This window comes from Ursus maritimus, unplaced genomic scaffold, assembly GCF_017311325.1.
Source record: "Ursus maritimus isolate PB19 unplaced genomic scaffold, ASM1731132v1 scaffold_10, whole genome shotgun sequence".
Taxonomy (NCBI): Eukaryota; Metazoa; Chordata; class Mammalia; order Carnivora; family Ursidae; genus Ursus; species Ursus maritimus.
This window is the reverse complement of record NW_024423344.1, coordinates 35900883-35920927: the sequence shown is the minus strand read 5'-3', so window position 1 is coordinate 35920927 and position 20045 is coordinate 35900883. Positions and strand designations below refer to the sequence as shown.

The 20045-nt window shown below is 41.7% G+C and overlaps 1 protein-coding gene across 3 annotated transcripts in view; it reads left to right on the top strand.

The window, feature by feature from the left end:
- The first annotated feature begins 473 nt into the window (after positions 1 to 473).
- The window catches only part of DIAPH3 (diaphanous related formin 3), a 475864-nt gene continuing 456292 nt past the window's right edge, over positions 474 to 20045 (top strand). For all 3 annotated transcript variants that reach the window (XM_040623366.1, XM_040623355.1, XM_040623377.1), the window contains exon 1: positions 474 to 825. In XM_040623366.1, the coding sequence (XP_040479300.1) occupies positions 649 to 825 (177 nt within the window). In that variant the 5' untranslated portion in view covers positions 474 to 648. The remainder of the gene's footprint in view (positions 826 to 20045) is intronic.

Below are 20045 nucleotides of genomic sequence, written 5' to 3'. Positions count from 1 at the left end.
CCTCTGCCACCCCAGAGAGGCTCTCAGCACTTAGGTACTCAGCAGGCATTCAGTATGTCCAAAAGGCATCCTTCTGGAGCGTCATGGTTTCTCACTTGCCTAGAGCATTTTCAAGTACAGATCCTAGAACTACTTTTCCCAGTGGCCATAGCACCACGGTTAGCAGATGATTTCATATTCCAGTGCTGCTCACATGGTGGTTCAGAGGGTCTCGCCTGCCTTCCAGGTTGCAGGAACCGGCTCTCCAAATTCCAAATAAACCCACACAAGTGACTTCTAGTAGGTTCTCAGGCTTTCCCGAGCTGATCCCACCGGTGCCCTTAAGGTGGGCTGCCCGGACCGCCAGAGGTGTTGAATGGCGAAATAAACGGGCCGCACAGCCAATCACGTTTCGTTCTGCCCGGAAAAGGCGGGTCCCGGGAGTGTCCTTGACAAAGCAGCGCGGGATTGGCGGGTCCCGAGCGGTCCACGGTGGCGGGAGTTTTCGGATGTGTTGGCGGTGACACCGGCAGCAGCGGTTGGGCTGAGTTTGGCTGGCTGGGCGGGCGGCGGAACCGGGAAGTCCAGTCCGCCGCGGATTCCCGAGCTCCCCTCTTGTGACTCGCATTGCGGCCGCCTTCTTTCCGTCCTCCAGAGCTTCCGGGAAAGATGGATCGGCACCGGCCGCGGCTGCACCACCCGAAGCAGAGCTCGGCTGCCGGGGCCCCCTACCCCGCCTCCGCCTCGCTCCGCAGCTGCGGGGAAAGCAAGATGCAGCGCAGGAAGGGCCCCCAGCACCCTCCGCCCGGCCCCGCGGAGGAGCCTGGAGAGAAACGCCCCAAGTTTGTAAGTTTCGCCTGGAGCTGTGGTGGGGCAGCTCCTTTCCTGCCTTGCGGAAGGGCTGCGGCTCAGGTCCCGGGATCCTTCGATTTCATTAAACTTTATTTGGCTGACAGCCATGGGTGGATCCACAGGGCCTGGGAGATGAGGATGGGTGGGGGATAAATTTTGTTCTAAGTTTCTAGAGCTGCCAGTCTCCTAATAGATTTACGACGACAGGGTCCAATTCTGTTTGGATCCTCTGACAAACACACTGATCACTGTGCTGCCTCATATTTGTTCTGGCTGACATGGAAAGCGGTTCAGATGTGTCTGTATTGACGTCACTTAGGTGAACTTTGCATTTTTTAAGCCGAACTTCTCCCCACCCCTCTAGCGTCTTGAGGGTATGAGACATAGCAAAGTGAACTTTTAGGTGATAAGATTTCTTTTTCTGTTTAATATTTTAATCCACGAAGAACTTTTTAAGGTAGATGTAAAAAACTTGGCGGGCTATGTAGTCACGGCTAAGGAATGTTTTGCTTAGATTGGAAAGAAGTCTAAGTATTTGAAACTCGCTATTCTGGTTGCTTCTCTTATTCACTTTGGCACCCGAGGGAGATGTCATGATCAGCGGCTTGTGAATCTTTCTGTTGGTGTCAGCTAGTGAAAGAAGGCCTATTGATGCAATGCAATGATGATTGTTTTATGTAGGTGTGGGTAAATAAATCACTATAGGTTGGTAGCTCTGGGGTGAATCTAACAATTGAAAATTTAATATTGGACCCGTCCATTTTACTTAGGAGTATGGAAAAAATTTTAAGTTATAGATTATACAGTACTGCATGTGCCTTTTGTGAACAAATAAAACTCATTAGGAATTTAAGTCAGTATACACACATTAAGGGAACAGAGATTTGTGGAGTGAGTTGCTAGGTATAACAGTTAAAAATGATGGTTGAATAAAACTGGGAGCAGAGCTATGATATGTATCAGAATACAGAAATTGAGGGACAACATGGATTAATTTTGCTAAATTAAGTATCAAGATGGCCATAGGCCAGGGGACGTTTTGCAGGAGGATCACTATGTTGTTATTTTAACAGAGGTGAGGAATAAACAGGATAGAGTTAAACTGGCAATGTGGGATTCTAGCCAGTGTGAGAAGAATCCTGGGGCAATGACTTTTCTTCCTTTTAGAGTCTACTCTCTGTGTTAGTAATGTCATTCCATTTTGTTTCTCATTCCTGTGCTCCAGAATGCATGGGGTGTGATTTTCTGTGACTCTTCCAGCAAGGAAGGCATGAAAACAGAACCTAAACTAGTATTTAGGTTAGTTTCATTGAAGGATGTATCAGGTGATTTGGATTTCAATCTGTTCTTCATTTCTTAAGTAGGTTAAAAGGGTTATTGTAAAGATGAAATGACCTCTAAAAGCAATACTTTGAAGCTTTAAAGTTAATAAATATATCTAAAACAATGTTTGCTTTTATTTTTTATTTATTTTAAGATTTATTTATTTATTTGCGAGAGAGCGTGCGCATGGGTGGGGAAGGGCAGAGGGAGAGGGAAATGGTCCCATGCAGACTTTGTGCTGATTGCAGAGCTTGCCACGGGGCTTGATCTCACCACCCTGAGATCATGACCTGAGCAGAAATCAAGACTTGGTCCCTTCATTGACTGTGCCACCCAGGAGTCCCCACAGTGCTTGTTTTCAGATTGGAGTCTGATTTGAATCATCGTTTCATAATTAATTTAGAGGTAATTTGGAGTATTGGTAATCCCTGAAACTAATTTAGATTCCTGCTTAAATGGTAGTTTCTCTAGCTATATTTTCCATTTCACTAATTCTGTTATCAGCAATGTTTAATCGCTATTTAACTTGTTTGGAATATTTCAGTTTAGCAATTACAGTTGACTCTTGAACAACATGGGTTTGAACTGCGCAGGTCTACTTATGCATGGATTTCTTCCAGTACAGTACTGTAAATTTATTTTTTCTTATGATTTTCTTAATAACATATTCTCTTCTCTAGCTTTGCTGTGAGAATACAGACCTAATACATATAACATGGAAAATATATGTTAATTTGTTATGTTATCGGTTAGGCTTCCAGTCAACAATAGGCTATTGATAGTAAGTTTTTGGGGAGTCAAAAGTTATACATGAATATTGACTGCATGGGGATCAGCCAGTGCCCCTAACCCTTGTGTTGTTCAAGGGTCAACTGTATTTTTTATTTCTGTAGGTTCCATTTGTTTCTTTTTCAAATCTGCCTGGTCGTTCCTGATAGTTCTTTGTTTCTTTTACTTTTTTAGGCATTTCCTGTGTGACTCTTTTTATTCTTTATTTGATAGTTCTGGTGCGTGCAATTTTTGGACTGTCTACATTGACTTGTGCTCATGGTGGCTTATTCTTTCCTCTTGTGCTAGTAGATCTTTGTAAGCTCAGTGCTTTATCTTAACCTGTCTTCCAAGAGGCCATAGTGGGGATGCTTTTCTCCGGAGTACTTTTCTGGGAGTGCCACTGATTTGGGACCACCTCTTATTGAAGTAGGACTCTTAGAGAGCCCAGGGTTCCATGCTTAGCCCCAACTCTGTTCCTGGCCTGAGGCTTGGTATGCCGATCTTAAGGCTGCCTTCTAAGCAGCTCTTCCCAGTCAGCCTAGTTCCACACTGCTCTCGGTCTTACCCTAGTAACTCTTGTTTTGAGGATGGAGACCGTCCCTTCCTCATGAGATCTCAACAATGCCTCTATACGAGATCGTCCTGTAGTTCAGTTTGCTCTACTGCTAGATGTCAAGTCGGTTCTTGGCTTTCTCTGGATTTCGTATGGAGCCTTGTTAGCCTGAATCTCTTCGGGCCACCTAGTCATTGGTCATCTACTTGCCAGGGGCAGCTCCTTTTGACTGGAATGAGTAAGGTAGGTCAGTGAGTCACAGAAATAGGGATGATCTAGGTGTTTTGGTGTTTTTGCATATTCCACAAAGCTGCAAGCTGGCAGTAGAGCTTCGTGGGAAATTGCCCCTTGCTCCAGTCTTAGATGAGGAAGGCAAGAGCTCTGGTGCCCACTGAGATCCTAGTTTACTTTGAGCCTTAATAAAGCAGACACATCCTTGTTTCCTGCTATAGGTATAGTGACGAGTCTCAAGTTACTTTTGAACTGCATATAGAAGTTTGTAGTCCAGAATTTCTCCTCATAGATCTGTGTAAATAGTAGAAATTAGTCTATTGCAAAAGTATGATTGTTTGGCTTCACAGGAAATCACCGACTTTTGGGCTGTTCGTGAACTAACTGACTTGACTTCAGTAGAAAATATGGTAAGCAGTGGGTATTGAGATGCTGGGGTTAGATACTGGGGGACAGGATGCCACCATTGGAGGCCGGGGGGACAAGGCAGGTACCTGGACGAAGGCTTTGTGAAGGTAGATAGAGTGCAGGAGGACCATTAAAGTTTGTCCAGCCCTAGGTCACACTCCCAGTAACTGAGCCTGAGTCTGATTTCCCTTCTAGAACAAAACAAAACATTTGCCCTACTTGTCATGAAATGTCTTTCAGTGATGCTGGGAACTTTGTTCCTACCTTTTACTGCTCTTAGAAACATATAGTACAGATGGTAGTGGCCCCCACATCCAGATTAAGAGCAGGATGTGTGGCTTCTGGAGAAGTTCCCATCTCTAGGCTGTGGGCCAGTTTTTTGATAGGAGGTCGGTGCATTTGGTGATCCTAGTTGGCAGAGCAGCGCTCCTTTTTAATTAGGAATATCCTTTAAAAGTTCTCACAGACTTTAGTGTAAATCTCGCATTTAATCTTATGGTTTCCATCGAACAGATTGTTAGTTATTGTTTAATTATGTCATTACAGTACCTTCAATTTTGGTTGTGATTTTTCACACAGTAATATCTGTGTCTACCATTTTGGGCATCATTAATAATAATAGTTAACCTTATTGTTATTGAATGAACCAAGTTCTGTTCTAGGTGCTACACACACACACACACACACACACACACACACTCCTTTAATCCTTACAACAACTCTATGAGGTGTGTGGTCTTACTAGCCTTGTTTGCTGGATGGGAAAAGCAAAGCGCAGAGCTTGAACCGCCTTACGTCACACAGCTGCCTGGTGGTGAGGATGGCAGTGAACCCAGGCAAGCTGTTTCCCACATTTTTAGTCACTGTCCTGTATTCTCTCTCTCATTTGGAGTTTTAATCTTTACTACTTTCCTCATTCAGGTGCCGTTAAAAATACTAACACTTTTAATGAATATAGAATTAGTGATATCCTGATCATAGGCAGCTTGTGAGATGGGAAGAGGTATGAAGTTGGAGAACTATTGTCTATTGTACTGGGAACTTGGGGGGATTTGAAATCAGAGTAGGCTTGATGAGATTAGTGCACGTTCACCTCGTTGCTTTGGTTATATCTTGAGGAAGGTATGGCAGGCTGAATAATGACCCCCCCCCCAAAGATATTCATGTCTTAATTCCTGAAACCTGTCAGTGTTACCTTCTATTGCTAAAAAGGACTTTAAGTTAAGGCTTTTAAAATGGGGAGATTATTCTGTATTATCAGGCTGGGCCCTAAATGCACACTAGGTGTCCTTGTAAGAAGGGAGGCAGAGGGAGATTTGACTTCAGAAAAGGAGAAGGTGATGTGACTCCAAGGCAGAGATGGGTGATGTGGCCCCAAGCCAAAGAATGCAGGCAGCCATCAGAAACTGGAAGACGGAAGGAACTGGTCTCCTTTAGAGCTTGCAGAGGAAGAGCGCTACTGCTAACACCTTGATCTGAGCCCAGTGAAACTCATTTCTGACTTTGGGCCTCCAGCACTGAGAGAATACATTTTTGTTCTGAGCCTTCAAGTTTGGTAATTTGTTTCGGCAGCCACAGGAAACGAATAGCAGGTATGGTTCTGAGGGTGACCACATTGAAAGGTGTGGTTTAACAGTTTATATACGCGTGTTTTAGGAGAACCATCAGATTCATCTAAATCTCTTCCTTGTGGTATCGTTTTATTTTGGACTGCTTATGATTGGGGTGGATATAAGATAACAGTTTGGTCTTCTGGAACAGCAACTAGAACTTGAATTCGTCTTGTTCTGCATCATTTTCGTAGTTGCTAGAAAGCTGAGAAAAGGTGGAGGTGATTTCTGTGTGCTTTTTTTGAGTTTATTTCTTCATTAAGTTCTCAGCGAAAGTGATGCTTTCAGTTGTCCTAGAGTTAAATCGTCAAGAATTGGACACAGTGTTCTTATTTGAAGTCTTTAGGCCCTTGAGTGTCAATTCATGTCAAAATCCACCTAACTCATTCGACATTGAAACCTTCATAAGGTAAGATAATTTATTTTATTCAGGCCAGTCTTCTAAGTAAATTGCCTGAATTGCCTCAGACTTTTTTTCCCTGTTTATCCTTCCTAACAAGAGAAAAAAAGTTTTTTTTTTTTTTTTTTTTTTTTTTTGTTGTTTGTTAGTATATGATTTATCAAAAGAAACAAAATATATCAAGTGGCTTTTGGGAGTATGTTTAGCTGCTGAAAGTAGATGATATATGGCATTTATTACTTCTGGATCATTTTGGATCTTTTGTGTGTGTGTGTGTGTGTGTGTGGTGGGGGGTAAAAAGGGATGGGAGTAGGGATAATTGTCTCAGATTTAGAGCAAGTCTTAATTGCTTTTTTCAAAGACTCATGTCTTTAATTATGAAGCAAGCAAACTGACATACATTTATTACACTGTGAAACCTTGCATCTCATCTCGTCTGTCTTGTAGCAATTGCTTCTGAACAGATGTTACCTGAAACACCTTTGTGCAGTTGGTACAATGCTAAAATTTGTCATGCTTTTATTATTGTCGTCGTGAATTAACTCTACTTTATGGCATAACTTTATTGCTGTGTCCTAGAATCTTTATATATTTATTGCCTTATAAATTGGATTTAAAATTGGCTTTTTATATAGAATGTAAAATAACATGTGTATAACTTGTTTATGCTTGCAGAATAATACCAGAAAAAACTGCTACGTATTATACTAATGTAATTGTCTTTAACTCAGCACATAGTATCCTCCCAACCAGGAATGAAACGAATGCTACAGAATATGCTTACCATCACACTCTGCTTGTTTCTCCCAGAAACTAATTTGACTTTTAGATCTATAAAATATAGATTAAGCATAACCTTTTACTTCATGGGATATTAAGGATCAAAGCATGAGCTTTCTTTGAACAGGATCTACAAAGGTAACTTTTCTTTCCATAGCAGCAGGGTGGCACTGAAATGCCTACTGTTGGGAATAATTTTCTCAAATAGCAAATCAAATAATCATTATTAACTTAGGCAAGGATTTAAGAGTTTCAGTAAGTTAAGTTTTGGTGCTGGAATGTTTCAGTTACTAGCTAATTAGAACTGTTTGGAAACGCTTGCCATAGATTATGTTCTTCAAAAAGACCCACTGTCATCCTTTCTTAGAGTTTTTTTTTTTTTATAGACGAGGCCTTGTGAATAGCATTTATGAGCAGTGACTTGGACCACTGTGAGGGCTCGAATCCTAGCTCTGCCATGCATTCACTTGGGCTAGTTCCTTCTCTCTGTGCCTCTGTTTCCTCATGTGTAAAATGGGATTGTTGGGAAGATTAGAAATTACTGTGTGGTGGGCCTAGAAGAGTACCTGGCTCGTTGTAACCACGATGTAAATATTTGCCATTTACAGGATTGTTGTTGCTGTCATCAGTAGTAATAGTGGTAGTACAATGTGTTCTAGGTTTTAGGGCACTGGGGATATTACATCGGGTATTTGAATTACTTTCCTATACTGGAAACTCTTCCCAGGGTCAGGCTTTTTCCTCATGGCGTGTGTGGCGGGGGCAGAGTCCTGCTGTTCTCAGTTCTCCTGGCCTGCCAGGTGACATTTGGGTTGATGCAGGCTTCTAATTGTGATGGCTGCATGGTCAAAGCAAGGTTTTCAAGCTTTGTAGGGGTTACGTTTTTATATGTAAAATGGGGACCATGAAACGATGATGCTTGCATACAGATGAAACTTAGAAAAGAAACCTACGAAAGCAACAACCTCAAACTTAGAAAAAAAAATCCTTGTGATTCTCCAGTGTGGACTTGAATGATAATAAAAATAATGTTACTTATATATGTATAGATATAAACCAAAAATATAACTCCTTATGCTTATGGCTCTTTTACAACTGTAAAACTCAAACAGATTTTCACATAAAACCCAAAACAAAACTATAAAACGAATAAAATTCAAATGAACAACAACATTAATTTAATGTGATTGATGATGATGTTTTGCCGAAATTAAGTCATCGTCGTTGGATATAATAGTGGGAAGATATGCGTATGGCTGTTTTCCTTTTGTCAGCTTGACTCTTGGATGGAAATGGAATCCCAGAGGCTGAGGAAGCAGAGGACAGTGATAAAGCTGAAGACGCAGCCCCGCACGATTGGGAGAGACCTGTCATCTACCATTACTGTCTTTCTCACAAGATCTTAACTTAAGGCCCTGGGTGAAGTAGTGAACTCTTATAAACCTGGTTATGGTAAAAAAGATAATCTAGCCATATGTAGGTATTTCCTATTCAACTGTATGAAATTATTGAAAAGGAGCAGAAGGAATTGAAGCCAAGACCACCGGCATCTATATTCATTTTTCTCTTGAAATGCACCTCGCCATAGCTCTGAGTGTGTGGTTCCTTGAATAGTGTTATTTTGGCATTACGGACAACCTTTTGGAACGGAATTCTTACTGAGTAAGGAGATTGTGAAAACCTGTGTAGTGCAATGGATGTTGTTTAGCCTTCTTCTGGTGCCCTATTGTGGTGTATACACACACACACACACACACACACACACACACATGCAAGTGTGGCCACTGGAAGCCACACTTCTGGTGGGAGGACCATGGTTTAGAGTGGTCATTCAGATTGTCCGGGTGATGCTTATTTTACTGCAGATGCTTAAGATAATCTTGGAAAAATACGAAATTGAAAAAGTCTTATGGACATGGAGAGTCCAGTAAGGGATCAGTAGACTCAGTTTGAGGAATCCAAGAGATGACTTAAGAAGGCGGTCAAGTACAGGAACCTGGCACAGGTTTTGCCCCTTTAGTTCTTCGTCTAGTGATGAGCTCAAAGTGATGAGTACGTGTTTCTCAGTTGTGAAGGATGTATAAAGTGTGCTTCAAAACAGTTTTTCTTAATAGTTTATTGAGACTTTTCCCTTGTAATTAAAAAAAAATATATATATTTTGTCATGCAAAAAAGGGATAGAACACCGTGTGCTCACCAGTAAGTGTCAGAAGTGAAACTCTATAAATCCTATTGAAATGTCTGTCTTCTCCTTTCCTATCAATATTTCCTTATAATCTTTTCTCTTCATTTCCTTGAGGTGTAGGGGCTTACAGGGCTTTTTATTTATTTCATGAGGGACCTTCATGGGTTAAAGATGGCTAAATACCTGTTCAGCTGTCCAAGGCAATTATCGTTGATTCTAGGTTATTCTGGAAGTTAAAAGAGAAAAGTACATGCTTCTTTTGGAGTTGTGATGTAGAATTTTTTGAAACTCTTAGTGAGATACATGGATTAGTCTAATTGTAAGATCCATAATAGTGCATTTATTTGGCTTATTTTATTATAAAGTATCTTCCCAGGATGTGGGGAGTTTATTCTGTAATTGCTGCATGGTGGGTTGTTTATTTGGGCATCAGAAACTGAAACTTTGTAACATTCAGTTTTTAACTAGGATTTACAAATTGGTGACATTAATTATGGACTGTACTGTGGTATTAAACTGTTGTGTTGATCAAATCCTTGGGTAGAATGCAATTCATAAGGACAATTACAATTCATTTCTAATGAAAAATTTGACAGTCTGAGAAATGAACATGAAAACCAGAATGCACATCATCCGCAATCAGAAATTCAATGTGACAGTCTCATTTCTTTATAAAAGGTGATGGTCTCCAATTAAGACCATGCTCAAACTTCATTCAGCCTCTCTTCTGAAGTTATTGTTTTGCTATTATTGATATGTTATCTTGTATCTTGAACCTGTTTTCGCTTACTTTATGCATGTGTTTGTGAGCTCTTGGAAGTCACTTTCTCTGCAATGCTTGGCATAGGCTTGAGCTTACTACTGGAGGTCTGTGAATGCTTGGCTAATTGAAAATCTATGCAAAATTACTCTTGTAACCTTATACCACCTGGTTCATTAATCTATTCATGATTAATTTAAATTTAAATGTTATTGATATACCCTAAATGTCTGTTTCTTTTTATAAAAGATTTCGGTGGTGGTGGGGAAGGACATGTAAAGGCTATCAGAAGCATATCTGGGTCATTGGAGAACTGAGCTTACCCATTCAGGCTCCTCCAGGGGCCGGCAATGTGGCTTTACAGCCCCGCTGTGGTAAAAAGGACTTAGGATAGATTCAGTGGATGCAAATATGGCTGCGTATCTTTGGGCAAATTAATGAATTTTTGTGCCTCTCAGTTTTCCTGTCTGTAAAATGGAGTAGAGAACCACAGTATATCCACTTAGAGCTTGTTGTCAGGATTAGTTGAGGTAATGATGTTTCAGTAGCGTGGGCACAGTGCCTACCAGTTACTACGTGACAGCTATTATGAGTTTTACTCTTGTGATTCTTCCTCAGATACCAGAGGAGGGGGGATTCTCATCTGTAGTGTTGAATTCTCTAGGGCTGGTCATTTTGAAGGAGATGTGACAGGATCCCAGTTACTGGCAGCATTTTGACCATTCTTTTCAGCTTCCCACCTCCCTTTCTCCTTGCATTCCTGCTAGACACCTGCACTGTGTCCAGAAACCCGACCTTAATTCAAGTGGGGAACACACCGAGAGGTTTGTTTCCTGGACCTACTCCCCTCCTTCCTGTTTCATCTAGACCTCCAGCCCCTTGACCTTTTCTGTCTTTCTTTGTCAGTTTCCTGCTGACTTTCGCTCCACACTATACCCACACTTCACAAAGGTTTAACCCTGGAACTTTTGAACTAGGATCCTTCCCATTCCTCGCCTCCTCAAAATTGACATAAGGTAGACTTTAACTAAAGAGAGAATCTCTGGTTTCCTTGTCCATTTGCCTCACATCTCCAAACCTGGAGCAACCGGACAGGCCCTCTGGGTCTTGAACTGGGCTGCTGCATCGGGGTGGAAACCCTTCCAGCTCTGAACTGATTCCCTTACATTCTGGATCCAGGGGCCCGCTGATTGCTGGGTCCTCAAACCTGCTGGATAATCATCATCATCACAATAGCTACATTTATTCAGCTCTCCCAGTGGGCTGGGCGCTATTTTAAGCACTTAATCCTCATTCACTGCTTCGAAGTAGGCACTCTCACCACCCTCTTGTGGGGCAAGAGGCCGGAAGCGGAAGCGTGAGGTGGGGAGAGGGGTTTGGGGCCTTTCCTGAGCTGCTACAGCTGGGGATAAGGGGTGATGGATACCAGCACAGCCGGTCTAACTCCAGAGCCCTGGCTATGACCTTGAACTTTGGTTACCTTCTTTTCCATTTCTCTTAACATTTGTGCTAAACCGTTATCATTACTCTTTTTACCTTTGCTATGGGCTCGATTCCTTTTTGTTGTAAATAGTTTTTTTAAACTGAAAAAGTAATGTATGCACCTCTTAAAAAGGCCAGCAGTGTAACAATACAGAGCGAGATCCCCAAGACTTTCTTACGTCCCAGGCCACCAAATCAGCTTGTTCCCAAACAGCGGCCATGGTGACTTCTATTCATTTCTTTTGTATCCTTTAATGATACTCTATGTGTGTGTAAAATACCCACTTGTACCCACATGGGAACATTCCACAGCTTTCACTTAAAAGATCTTAGAGACGGTTACCCCTGGCTCTTAGCGCTCACCTTGACACCTTCTTCAGAGAGAAAATAAAGGCCGTTTTGCTTGAACTTGCTCAATTTCCTGCTGTCTGCACCTGTAATCTTCTCTATCTGCAACTCTTCCTCCTTTCCCCTCCAATATCCACAGAAGAAATGTCTGTTTTCCTGTTCAGGGTTAATCCCTTTACCCCTGTTCTTGACCCAGTCCCATTCCATTAGGTATGTTTCACTCTTTATAGGTTGCATTCTCTAAGAACGCTCCAGTGCCTCCCATTATAAAAGAAAAAGCAGAAGCAAAACCAAACAGCCTCCCTCTCCGACTTTCTCTTGACCCTTCTCCCCTTCTGAATACTATGCTCTGCTTCCTTCCCTTACAGTCAGTTCTTTCCATTTATTCAGTAAATATTTGAATGCTCTTTATACCAAGTACGGCACAGGTAGATACAATTTGGTCCTTGTCTTCAAGAGGCTCCCATCCAGTCTGGTATGAAGAGACGTGTGAACCAACAAGTGGGAAGTGTTACCAAGGAGTCCATTTTATGTCATCTTGAAGGACTCAGGCTCTGAAATTAACCTGGATTTAAATCCTGGCTCTGTATTTGATAGCTGTGTGACCTTGGAAAATTACTCCTTTTTTTGTTTGTTTCTTCATCTACGAGATGGGAACATTAGTACCTATATGGTACATTGAATATGATGGTTCGGTGTGTTAGAATGGGGGTTGACACATAAGTATTAAACAGCTCTTAGCTCTTTGCTGCTCTTACGATGGCATTGGCCAAGGGTAGAGTGTTTTCTTCGAGGACAGATTCAGCCACCTGCCATTGTTCCTCAACCTTGCCTTTGCTTCCGTTCATTCCACCGAAATTGCTTTGGCAGATCAACAATTGCCAACCTGGTGGCTGATTTCAGACTTTATCCTACTTGACTTCACAGGATTAGCACTGACCTCTTGCTTCTTGAAACCTTTGCCATGATGTGTTCTTCTCTTCTGATCTTTGCTCATCTCTCTTTGCACCCCTTTAAATTGGTGTTCCTAAGTACTGTCTCCGATTGTCATCTTCCAGTTTATACCTCCTTTCAGCCTGAGCTTGTCCATTTCTTTAGCTTTTACTACTACCTAGATCAACATTTTTTAGGAGGAACTTTCTGTGGTGAGATATTCTGTTCTGCTGTGTCCACTTTGATAGCACTAGCTCCATGAGGGTAATGCTCCCAAAGAGCTGAATTTTTAATTTGGCTTAATTTGAATTAATTTAAATAGCCCTGTGTAGCTAGTGGCCAATGACAAACTTTGACCTACATTCATTTTTAAAGGGACTGCCTGTGGCCCTCAGTGTCTTCTCTTGTAAGTCAGGCTGCCTGCGGTGATGTGAAGATTTATTCCCGTTGGAGATCATGGACATCTTATTCTGGCCAAGATGATGCACTTTCATAGCCTCTGATGCCACCATCAGTGATAGGTTTATGAGCCAAATGACATCAGCAGTGACAGAACCAGGTGTAGGATCACACCCGTTGGAAGGGCTGTCATCAAGAAGACAAGAGATAACAAGTGATGGTGAGGATGTAAAGGGAACATTTGTGCACTGTTGGTGGGACTATAAGTTCAGCCACTGTGGAAAACAGTATGGAGGTTCCTCAAAATATTGTAAATAAAACTACCATATAATTCAGCAGTCCCACAGGATATATATACAAAGGAAATAAAATCAAGATCTCAAAGAGACATGGCACTCCCACGTCTACTGCAGCATTATTCACAATAGCCAAGATATGGAAACAATCTAAATGTTGACAGACGAATGGACAAAAAAAAAGATGCAGTATATATATAAACACACAATGGAATATTTTTCAACCGTGAGAAAGAAGGAAATCCTGCCCTTTGCTACAACACGGATGGACCTGGAGGACATTATGCTTAGTGAGATGAGCCAGACAGAGAAAGACAGATATTGTATGATATCACTTACAATGTGGAATCTAAAAAAATCCAGACTTGTACAAACAGAAGAATGGTGGTTACCACGGGCCAGCGACGGGGGAGGGATGGGGGAACTGGGGAGATGTTAAAGGCTATAAACTTCCAACTAAAACATAAGTTCGATATCTCTAATGCACAGCATAGCAATTAGAGTCAACAATACTGTACCATCTACTCCAAAACTGCTAAGAGACCAGATCTCAGATGTTCTCACCACAAAAAAATAAGTGATAATTATGTGATATGATAGAGGTATCAGTAATGCGATGGTGGTAATCATTGCAATATATAAATGTATGAAATCAACACTCTGTGCACCTTAAGCTTACACAATGTTAAGTGTCAGTGATATCTCAAAAAGAAAAGAAATAGGGGAGGATTGTCTTCACACCCTTGGAAGAGCCGCAGTCCTCAGTAATTTGCACTAAGTTATTAGGATCATTGGGTGCCTTCTCATGGCTCTGGCTGTCAGCTGAGGACTTCCCCATAATCCTTGTTGACCTATTTTATTGGGGTCCTTGAATGGAGCTATTATCAACGTGAAACTTTGGACTTTTAGAAGTACTTTGCAAATATACTTGGGTTGTTGTTAGAGCTGAATTTTGACATCGCTGGAAGATTGTCAAGCAATTTAGACTGTAGTTGCTTGAGCTTGCAGCTTGACTGCAGAAATTGGTGTGTTCACAACCTAACGTGTGACATAGAATGCTCTGTGTTGGAGTTTCACTATGTCGTGATATGTCACAGTGCAGATTTGGTGCAGTATTGGGCTGCTTTGTATCTGATCCCATTCAAGGACTTATCTTTCCAAATTCCTCTGGATGACACGTGCAAAGAAGAGCATTAAGACGAGGAACCTGTGTATTTCAGTATGGGTAGCCTTCGCAGGACAGTTACTTTTGTGATACTATTTTTTGAATCACCAGGAGGAGAAAATAAGTGACCCAGGCTCTTTTTTTTTTTCTTTCTCTAGAGCCTATTTATTGGATTGTCAACTCCTTCAGGGCAGCTGCCATGTTTCATAGGTCTTTTTGGGCCAGGCCTAATGTGTTGTCTGCTTAGCTTAGATGCTAACTATATCCAGCTTGGTTAATATTTCTAGAAGAAATGTAAAATGAACTACATTTTATGCATAATACTAGGACTGAATGTAAGAGTTGGGATTGTGCTCTTTTCCTCTGTTTTTCAGATGTTCACTTCGTAATATGAGTCCTTTGGGCTCATTTGTAGTGACAAACCAATGTAGAGACTAGTAACAAAAAGTAGTAATCAAATTATGCAAGAAAACTTTGTGGTGATTTAGTTATTATGAAGAGTTCAAACTTCATCAATAATTAAAAATACTTAATTTTCTTTGATTAGCTATTGCCCTGTAATTTTTGATTTGTGTGTGTGTGTGTGTGTGTATGTGTGTTCTTGAATGTGGATATTTTTGTGGCTTATATTTTAGTCTGAATTGGGAGAGCATGGTTTTCAAAGGCTTGTGGTATATACTGCAGCTTAAATTCTACAAATTAGAAATAAACTATTCACTCCATCTCTATTACACACTTAAGAGAGCAACTTTAAGACATAAATGGGGAAACTCCCTAGCAAAACATATTCTTGTTAGTTTATAGAAATCACAATCCCCCCCCACCCCCAACTTCTTATACTTACTCACCCGAACTTTTAAGATACAACTTAGTGGTCAGTGTTATAATGCTTAATAATCATCCAGTTGGAATTACATTCATTTTTCTTGTTAAGATTTCTCTTTCAAATTTCTTTGCCTCAGAAACTGTTTCATTTCCACTGCAAGTCCTCCCTAGATTTGATAACAGCTGCTGTCTCATGGTAGCAGCGGGGACTATGGGAAAGGAAGGGGAATGAGTCTAGGTTTTGGAGTCACAGTGACCAAGGGTCCATTTCCAGCCTGGCAAATCACTTCTGTGACAGTTTTCTGATCTCTAAGATGGGGATAATGGCTAATTAATAGGACCGTTGGGTGTACTGGTAATTATGAGGAGTGCTCAGGAAGTGGTGGTGGTAATGACGAGGTGGGCTGTATCATCTGGGTGCTGGGGGGAGTCTTGGGTTTTGTCTCAGTCAGAGCCTTTTTTGGCTTAAAGAAACAGACCCCCATATAATATCTCGCTTGAAATTGCAAAGGGCAGTCATAAAGACAGAGCGGTATATTCTTGGATCAAGCACAGTAAATGTAGCTGGTCCTCCCAAGGGTTTGGAACCTAGAACCAAGAGCTGGCAGCTTCCGTCATTCTCTCTTTTTCTGGGGTCATACAGCCTTGTTTTGCTTCTCACTAGGCATTTGCTCCATTGTTGTATCTCCAGAGAGCACAGCTTCTGTTCCTTTGATCTTCACACAGCCAAGCTCAGAGCCTCACAGTTCCAGGCATACATGGTCTTGGCCTATGCAAGAACAGATTCTCATTCCTGAATCCCAAATCCAGATTTTCGGTAGAGTGAGGATATGATTGTCTCTGCTTGGGTGTAGGGATTGAGCTCTGTTACATCTGTGGTCAGGCCTGGCTCACAGAGAACAATGAAGACTGCTGGGTCCACCCCTATGACATAGAGAAGGGACTCTGTGCACGAGGCAGAGATGCCAAGTATCTATCATGTCAACACATGTGGGTCTTTGGAGTTTCCTTGATGATAGTCTTGGCACTGGAAGACTGAGTTCAGAAGAGTTTGTCCAAGTTACTGGTGTTTAACCGTGGTTGCCCAGTAGAGTCACCTGGGGGAGCTTTACAAGTCCTTGTGACAGGCTATACCTTTGGGTATTCTGATTCGATTGGTTTGGAATATTAAGAAAAGAAAACAGAAACTCTTCAGCTGATTGTCTTTTGTGGTCAGGTTGAAAACCACTGACCCTAAAATGTGCCCTGTATGAGGTCTAGGCACTCAAAGATGAGGGAAACAAGGTCTCTGGTACATTAAAAACAAAAGAAAACAAAATAAAACAAGAAAATGAAAGACGTAAACACCAACTGCAAACAATGATCAGTGACCCAAGGGAACTGTAAACAAAGAGCTTTGGATGAAGAGAGGTGGGCTCATCATTTCTTGATGATAATGAAGGGTGACCCACCCTTACCACAGGTTTATGTGTGGAATACCTACTCAGTATGTCTGCTTTCCACCCATCTCATTCACCCATCTAGCTGTCCCTGCCCTGAGGCCCGGGCTCTGGGCATGGCGTTGGGAAACTGCCCCTGCTTGAGTTCTCAGCCCCAAAGTAAGATGGCAACACGCGAGAGGCCTCAGCAGCTGTAAAGAGAATGGTCCACTGTAACTGACGCCCAGCAAATAGAGCTGCTGGCAAAATGACCATGACAAAAATCCTGCTCTCAGGAGCCCACGCCCACTTTGGGCAGGGGACCTGCATACATTTACATCAATAACAAATGGATTTAAGTGGATTAATGGATGATTTCAGTGCCCAGTGGGAGGAGACTGTTGGATGTGGCCTTGAGAATGATGGTGACCTGAACCAAGGTGATACTGGTGGAGATGTTAGTGGGAAGGAAGGGGATTTGATGTGGCTTTTTCAACTAAGGCTCTGAACAAGCGTATGAGGACAGCCGCTTCCTACTCTCCTGGTACCAGGGGAAACTGAAGCCCAGAGAATTTAATTGCCCAGGGTCACACAGCTGATCAGTATCTAAACTGGATTCCAGTCCAGGTGAGTTTGCTTCTGGAACCCAGGCTGTTAGCCTCCTGCTGGGGGAACGCAGGGCAGTATATAAGAGTCATAGGAGAGGTGAGCTTGTGGGAAAGATAGAGAATCTTCCTGAGGCAGGCGTTGTTTGAAAGGTGAGTAGGTGACCGACCGTACAGGGTAACAGAAACGGCCTGAGCGCAGGTATGGAGAAGGAAGGGACTAGGACAGCGTCTCAAGCAGAGCCCAGACGAGAAATGGAAACATTGGTGGATCAATCTAGCAGGGGAATTGCTTACAAAGGTTTTGGAGGGGAAAGGGCAAAGAGGGGATGCTGCCTGAGAGGGACCCTGTGGCGGGGCTCAGATATCTGTGGGCACTTGACCGTTTGTGGACCCCCTGTGGGAGGAACCCCTAGGGCTGGTGCTCAGACTCCAGTGGGGTCTGACGGATTATGCTGTAATTAAACTGCTGTAATTAAAAATTTTTTCTAACTTTCTTCAAACATGCTTGGCTATTCCTTCGACTACCCCCCCGCCCCCCTCATCCCTTCCAGCACCCCCTAATTCTATACTTAAAATACTTTTGTTAATGCAATAGAAATAGTTGGTGCAAAAACTGCCTTTGTGGGCTTTACAGTGTTTTGAGAGTATTTCTAACACTTCTTAGTAAGTAAGGCCTGGCAACATGGGCCAACAAGCCACTTACAGCGCCCTGAAGGAAATGGTTGTGAACAGCCCTGTTGCTTTCCTTCCCTCTGAGGCTTCTTGTATCGTGTGCGTATTCAGCTGTTGTTTACTGGTTAAGTTGATTATTCAGAGCGTGTTTTTGTACTTTTTGTGTTTGTGACTGTTCGTTGGAGGAATAAAACAGCCCCTGGCCTTACAGAGGTCTGGCGCCCACCTGCTGCGGCTCCCTCCCTTCGACTTTGTCTTGTTCTGCTGTAGCTGCGTTGGTTTCCTGTTCCTTGAGCGCCCTAGACCCGCTCCTTTCGGGGGCCGTTTTCCCTCTGAGTTTCTTTACTTCTTGTCCACACAGCTACCCCCTTAGGGCGCCTTCCGCTCTGCTCCAACACTACTCTCTCCGGCCCCTGCCGGCCCCAGCCCCCCACATTTAAAATCACAGCCCGTGGACGCTCCCGCTGGGCTTTCTGGCCTCCCCTCACCGTGCAGCTGCTTTTCATTTTAGCGTAACAAGCGTCACCTTCTAACATCCTCTGTAACTTATTTATTGTGTTTACCGTCCCTTCCTCAAGAGAAGGAAAGTTCCTTTAGGACCGGAGTCCTTGTTTTATTTACTACGGTACTCCTTGTCAAGAATATAGTCATATTTAATAAACATTTGCTGAGTGCCCGCCCTCGGATTCTGTTACGCTGGCAGAAGAGGAAATTTTCTGTTACAAGTTGTACCCGAATCCTGGCTAAAGATTAATTGGACTTGAGTCTTCGATCATGGCTATAATGTTTGCCTGTTAATAGCATGTATTGAAGCAGATGTAATTAGCAAGGAGAGATGGCTTTTCCTTCTGGTCACCAGTGAGCACCTCTCCTGTGTGCTGCTTTCACTGTCTTATTGTGGTTATTGTCTTGCAGCTCTCTTGGCTTTAAGCTTCTAAGGGTAGGGACTGAGTCCTCTTCATTTTTGATGTAGTGTCTTGCCCCTTTTGGCACTCTAATTGTGTAGTAGGAAGATTAGGAGTAGGAGATTAGGTTTTTTTCTTAAAATCCTATTTTATTTGGTACCATGTCCTCGTTTGCATGAAAGAGTTATCAGGTGAGTGGTATTTACCTTAACATTCTTAACATAGCGTGAGATCGTTTACATTTACAATAAAGAAAAATGATAGATTTCTTTTATCTCTGCCATTAATAAGTGTCATAAAATAGAAAAATAAAGCTAAGTCAATATGTTATTGCCACAGAAATTGAATTTGTGTCAAAAGGATTTGTGCTTGTGATGTAGTGATTCGTATATTTTTCTTGGAATTAAGTCTCTAGCAGGTGACAACATCAATAATTCACGAAACCAAGGAGCTCTTTGAAATTGGTTAATTTATATATGTGAATTACAAAACCAGTGAATAATGTGCTTAATATATTCTGACATATTTGAAAATATGCATTAAAAAAACCCTAGCCTATTAAAGTCTGTGTTTACAATATTAGATTTTTAAGATTTTTTTTTCATACATTATTATTTGAAAAGGAACTTATCTGTATTTTCTGCTTGGTGTGGAAAGTATTATCCATAGTAATGTGAAAAAGCTTTTCTCATTATAAAAATAAGCCTATTCTAGACAACTGGGAAAATGCAGGAAAATGTGGGGGAAAAATGGCTCTAAATCCCACAATCCAGATATATAAAATTAAAAATGGTTCTTGTCTTTTTTTCCCCCTAGAAGAGTATGTATTAATGGAGTTGGAATTACATTGCATATGCAATTTTAAATGCAACTTTTTTCATGTAACAATTGTAATTATTTTCCTATGTCATTATAGTCCATATGGCAGGACTATAGTTATTTAATCGTTCCCATATTCTGGGAAGTTTTAGGTTGATTATAATTCTAGCTATTTAAAATAAACTCTATAGTAACAATACTTGTGTATAAACCTCTCGTTTTATTTTGTAATTCTAGAAGAATTACTAGGTTAAAGCATGTGAACATAGGATTTATTTCACCAAATCATTCTCTAAAAAGGTTCAACAAAATTTAATTTCCTT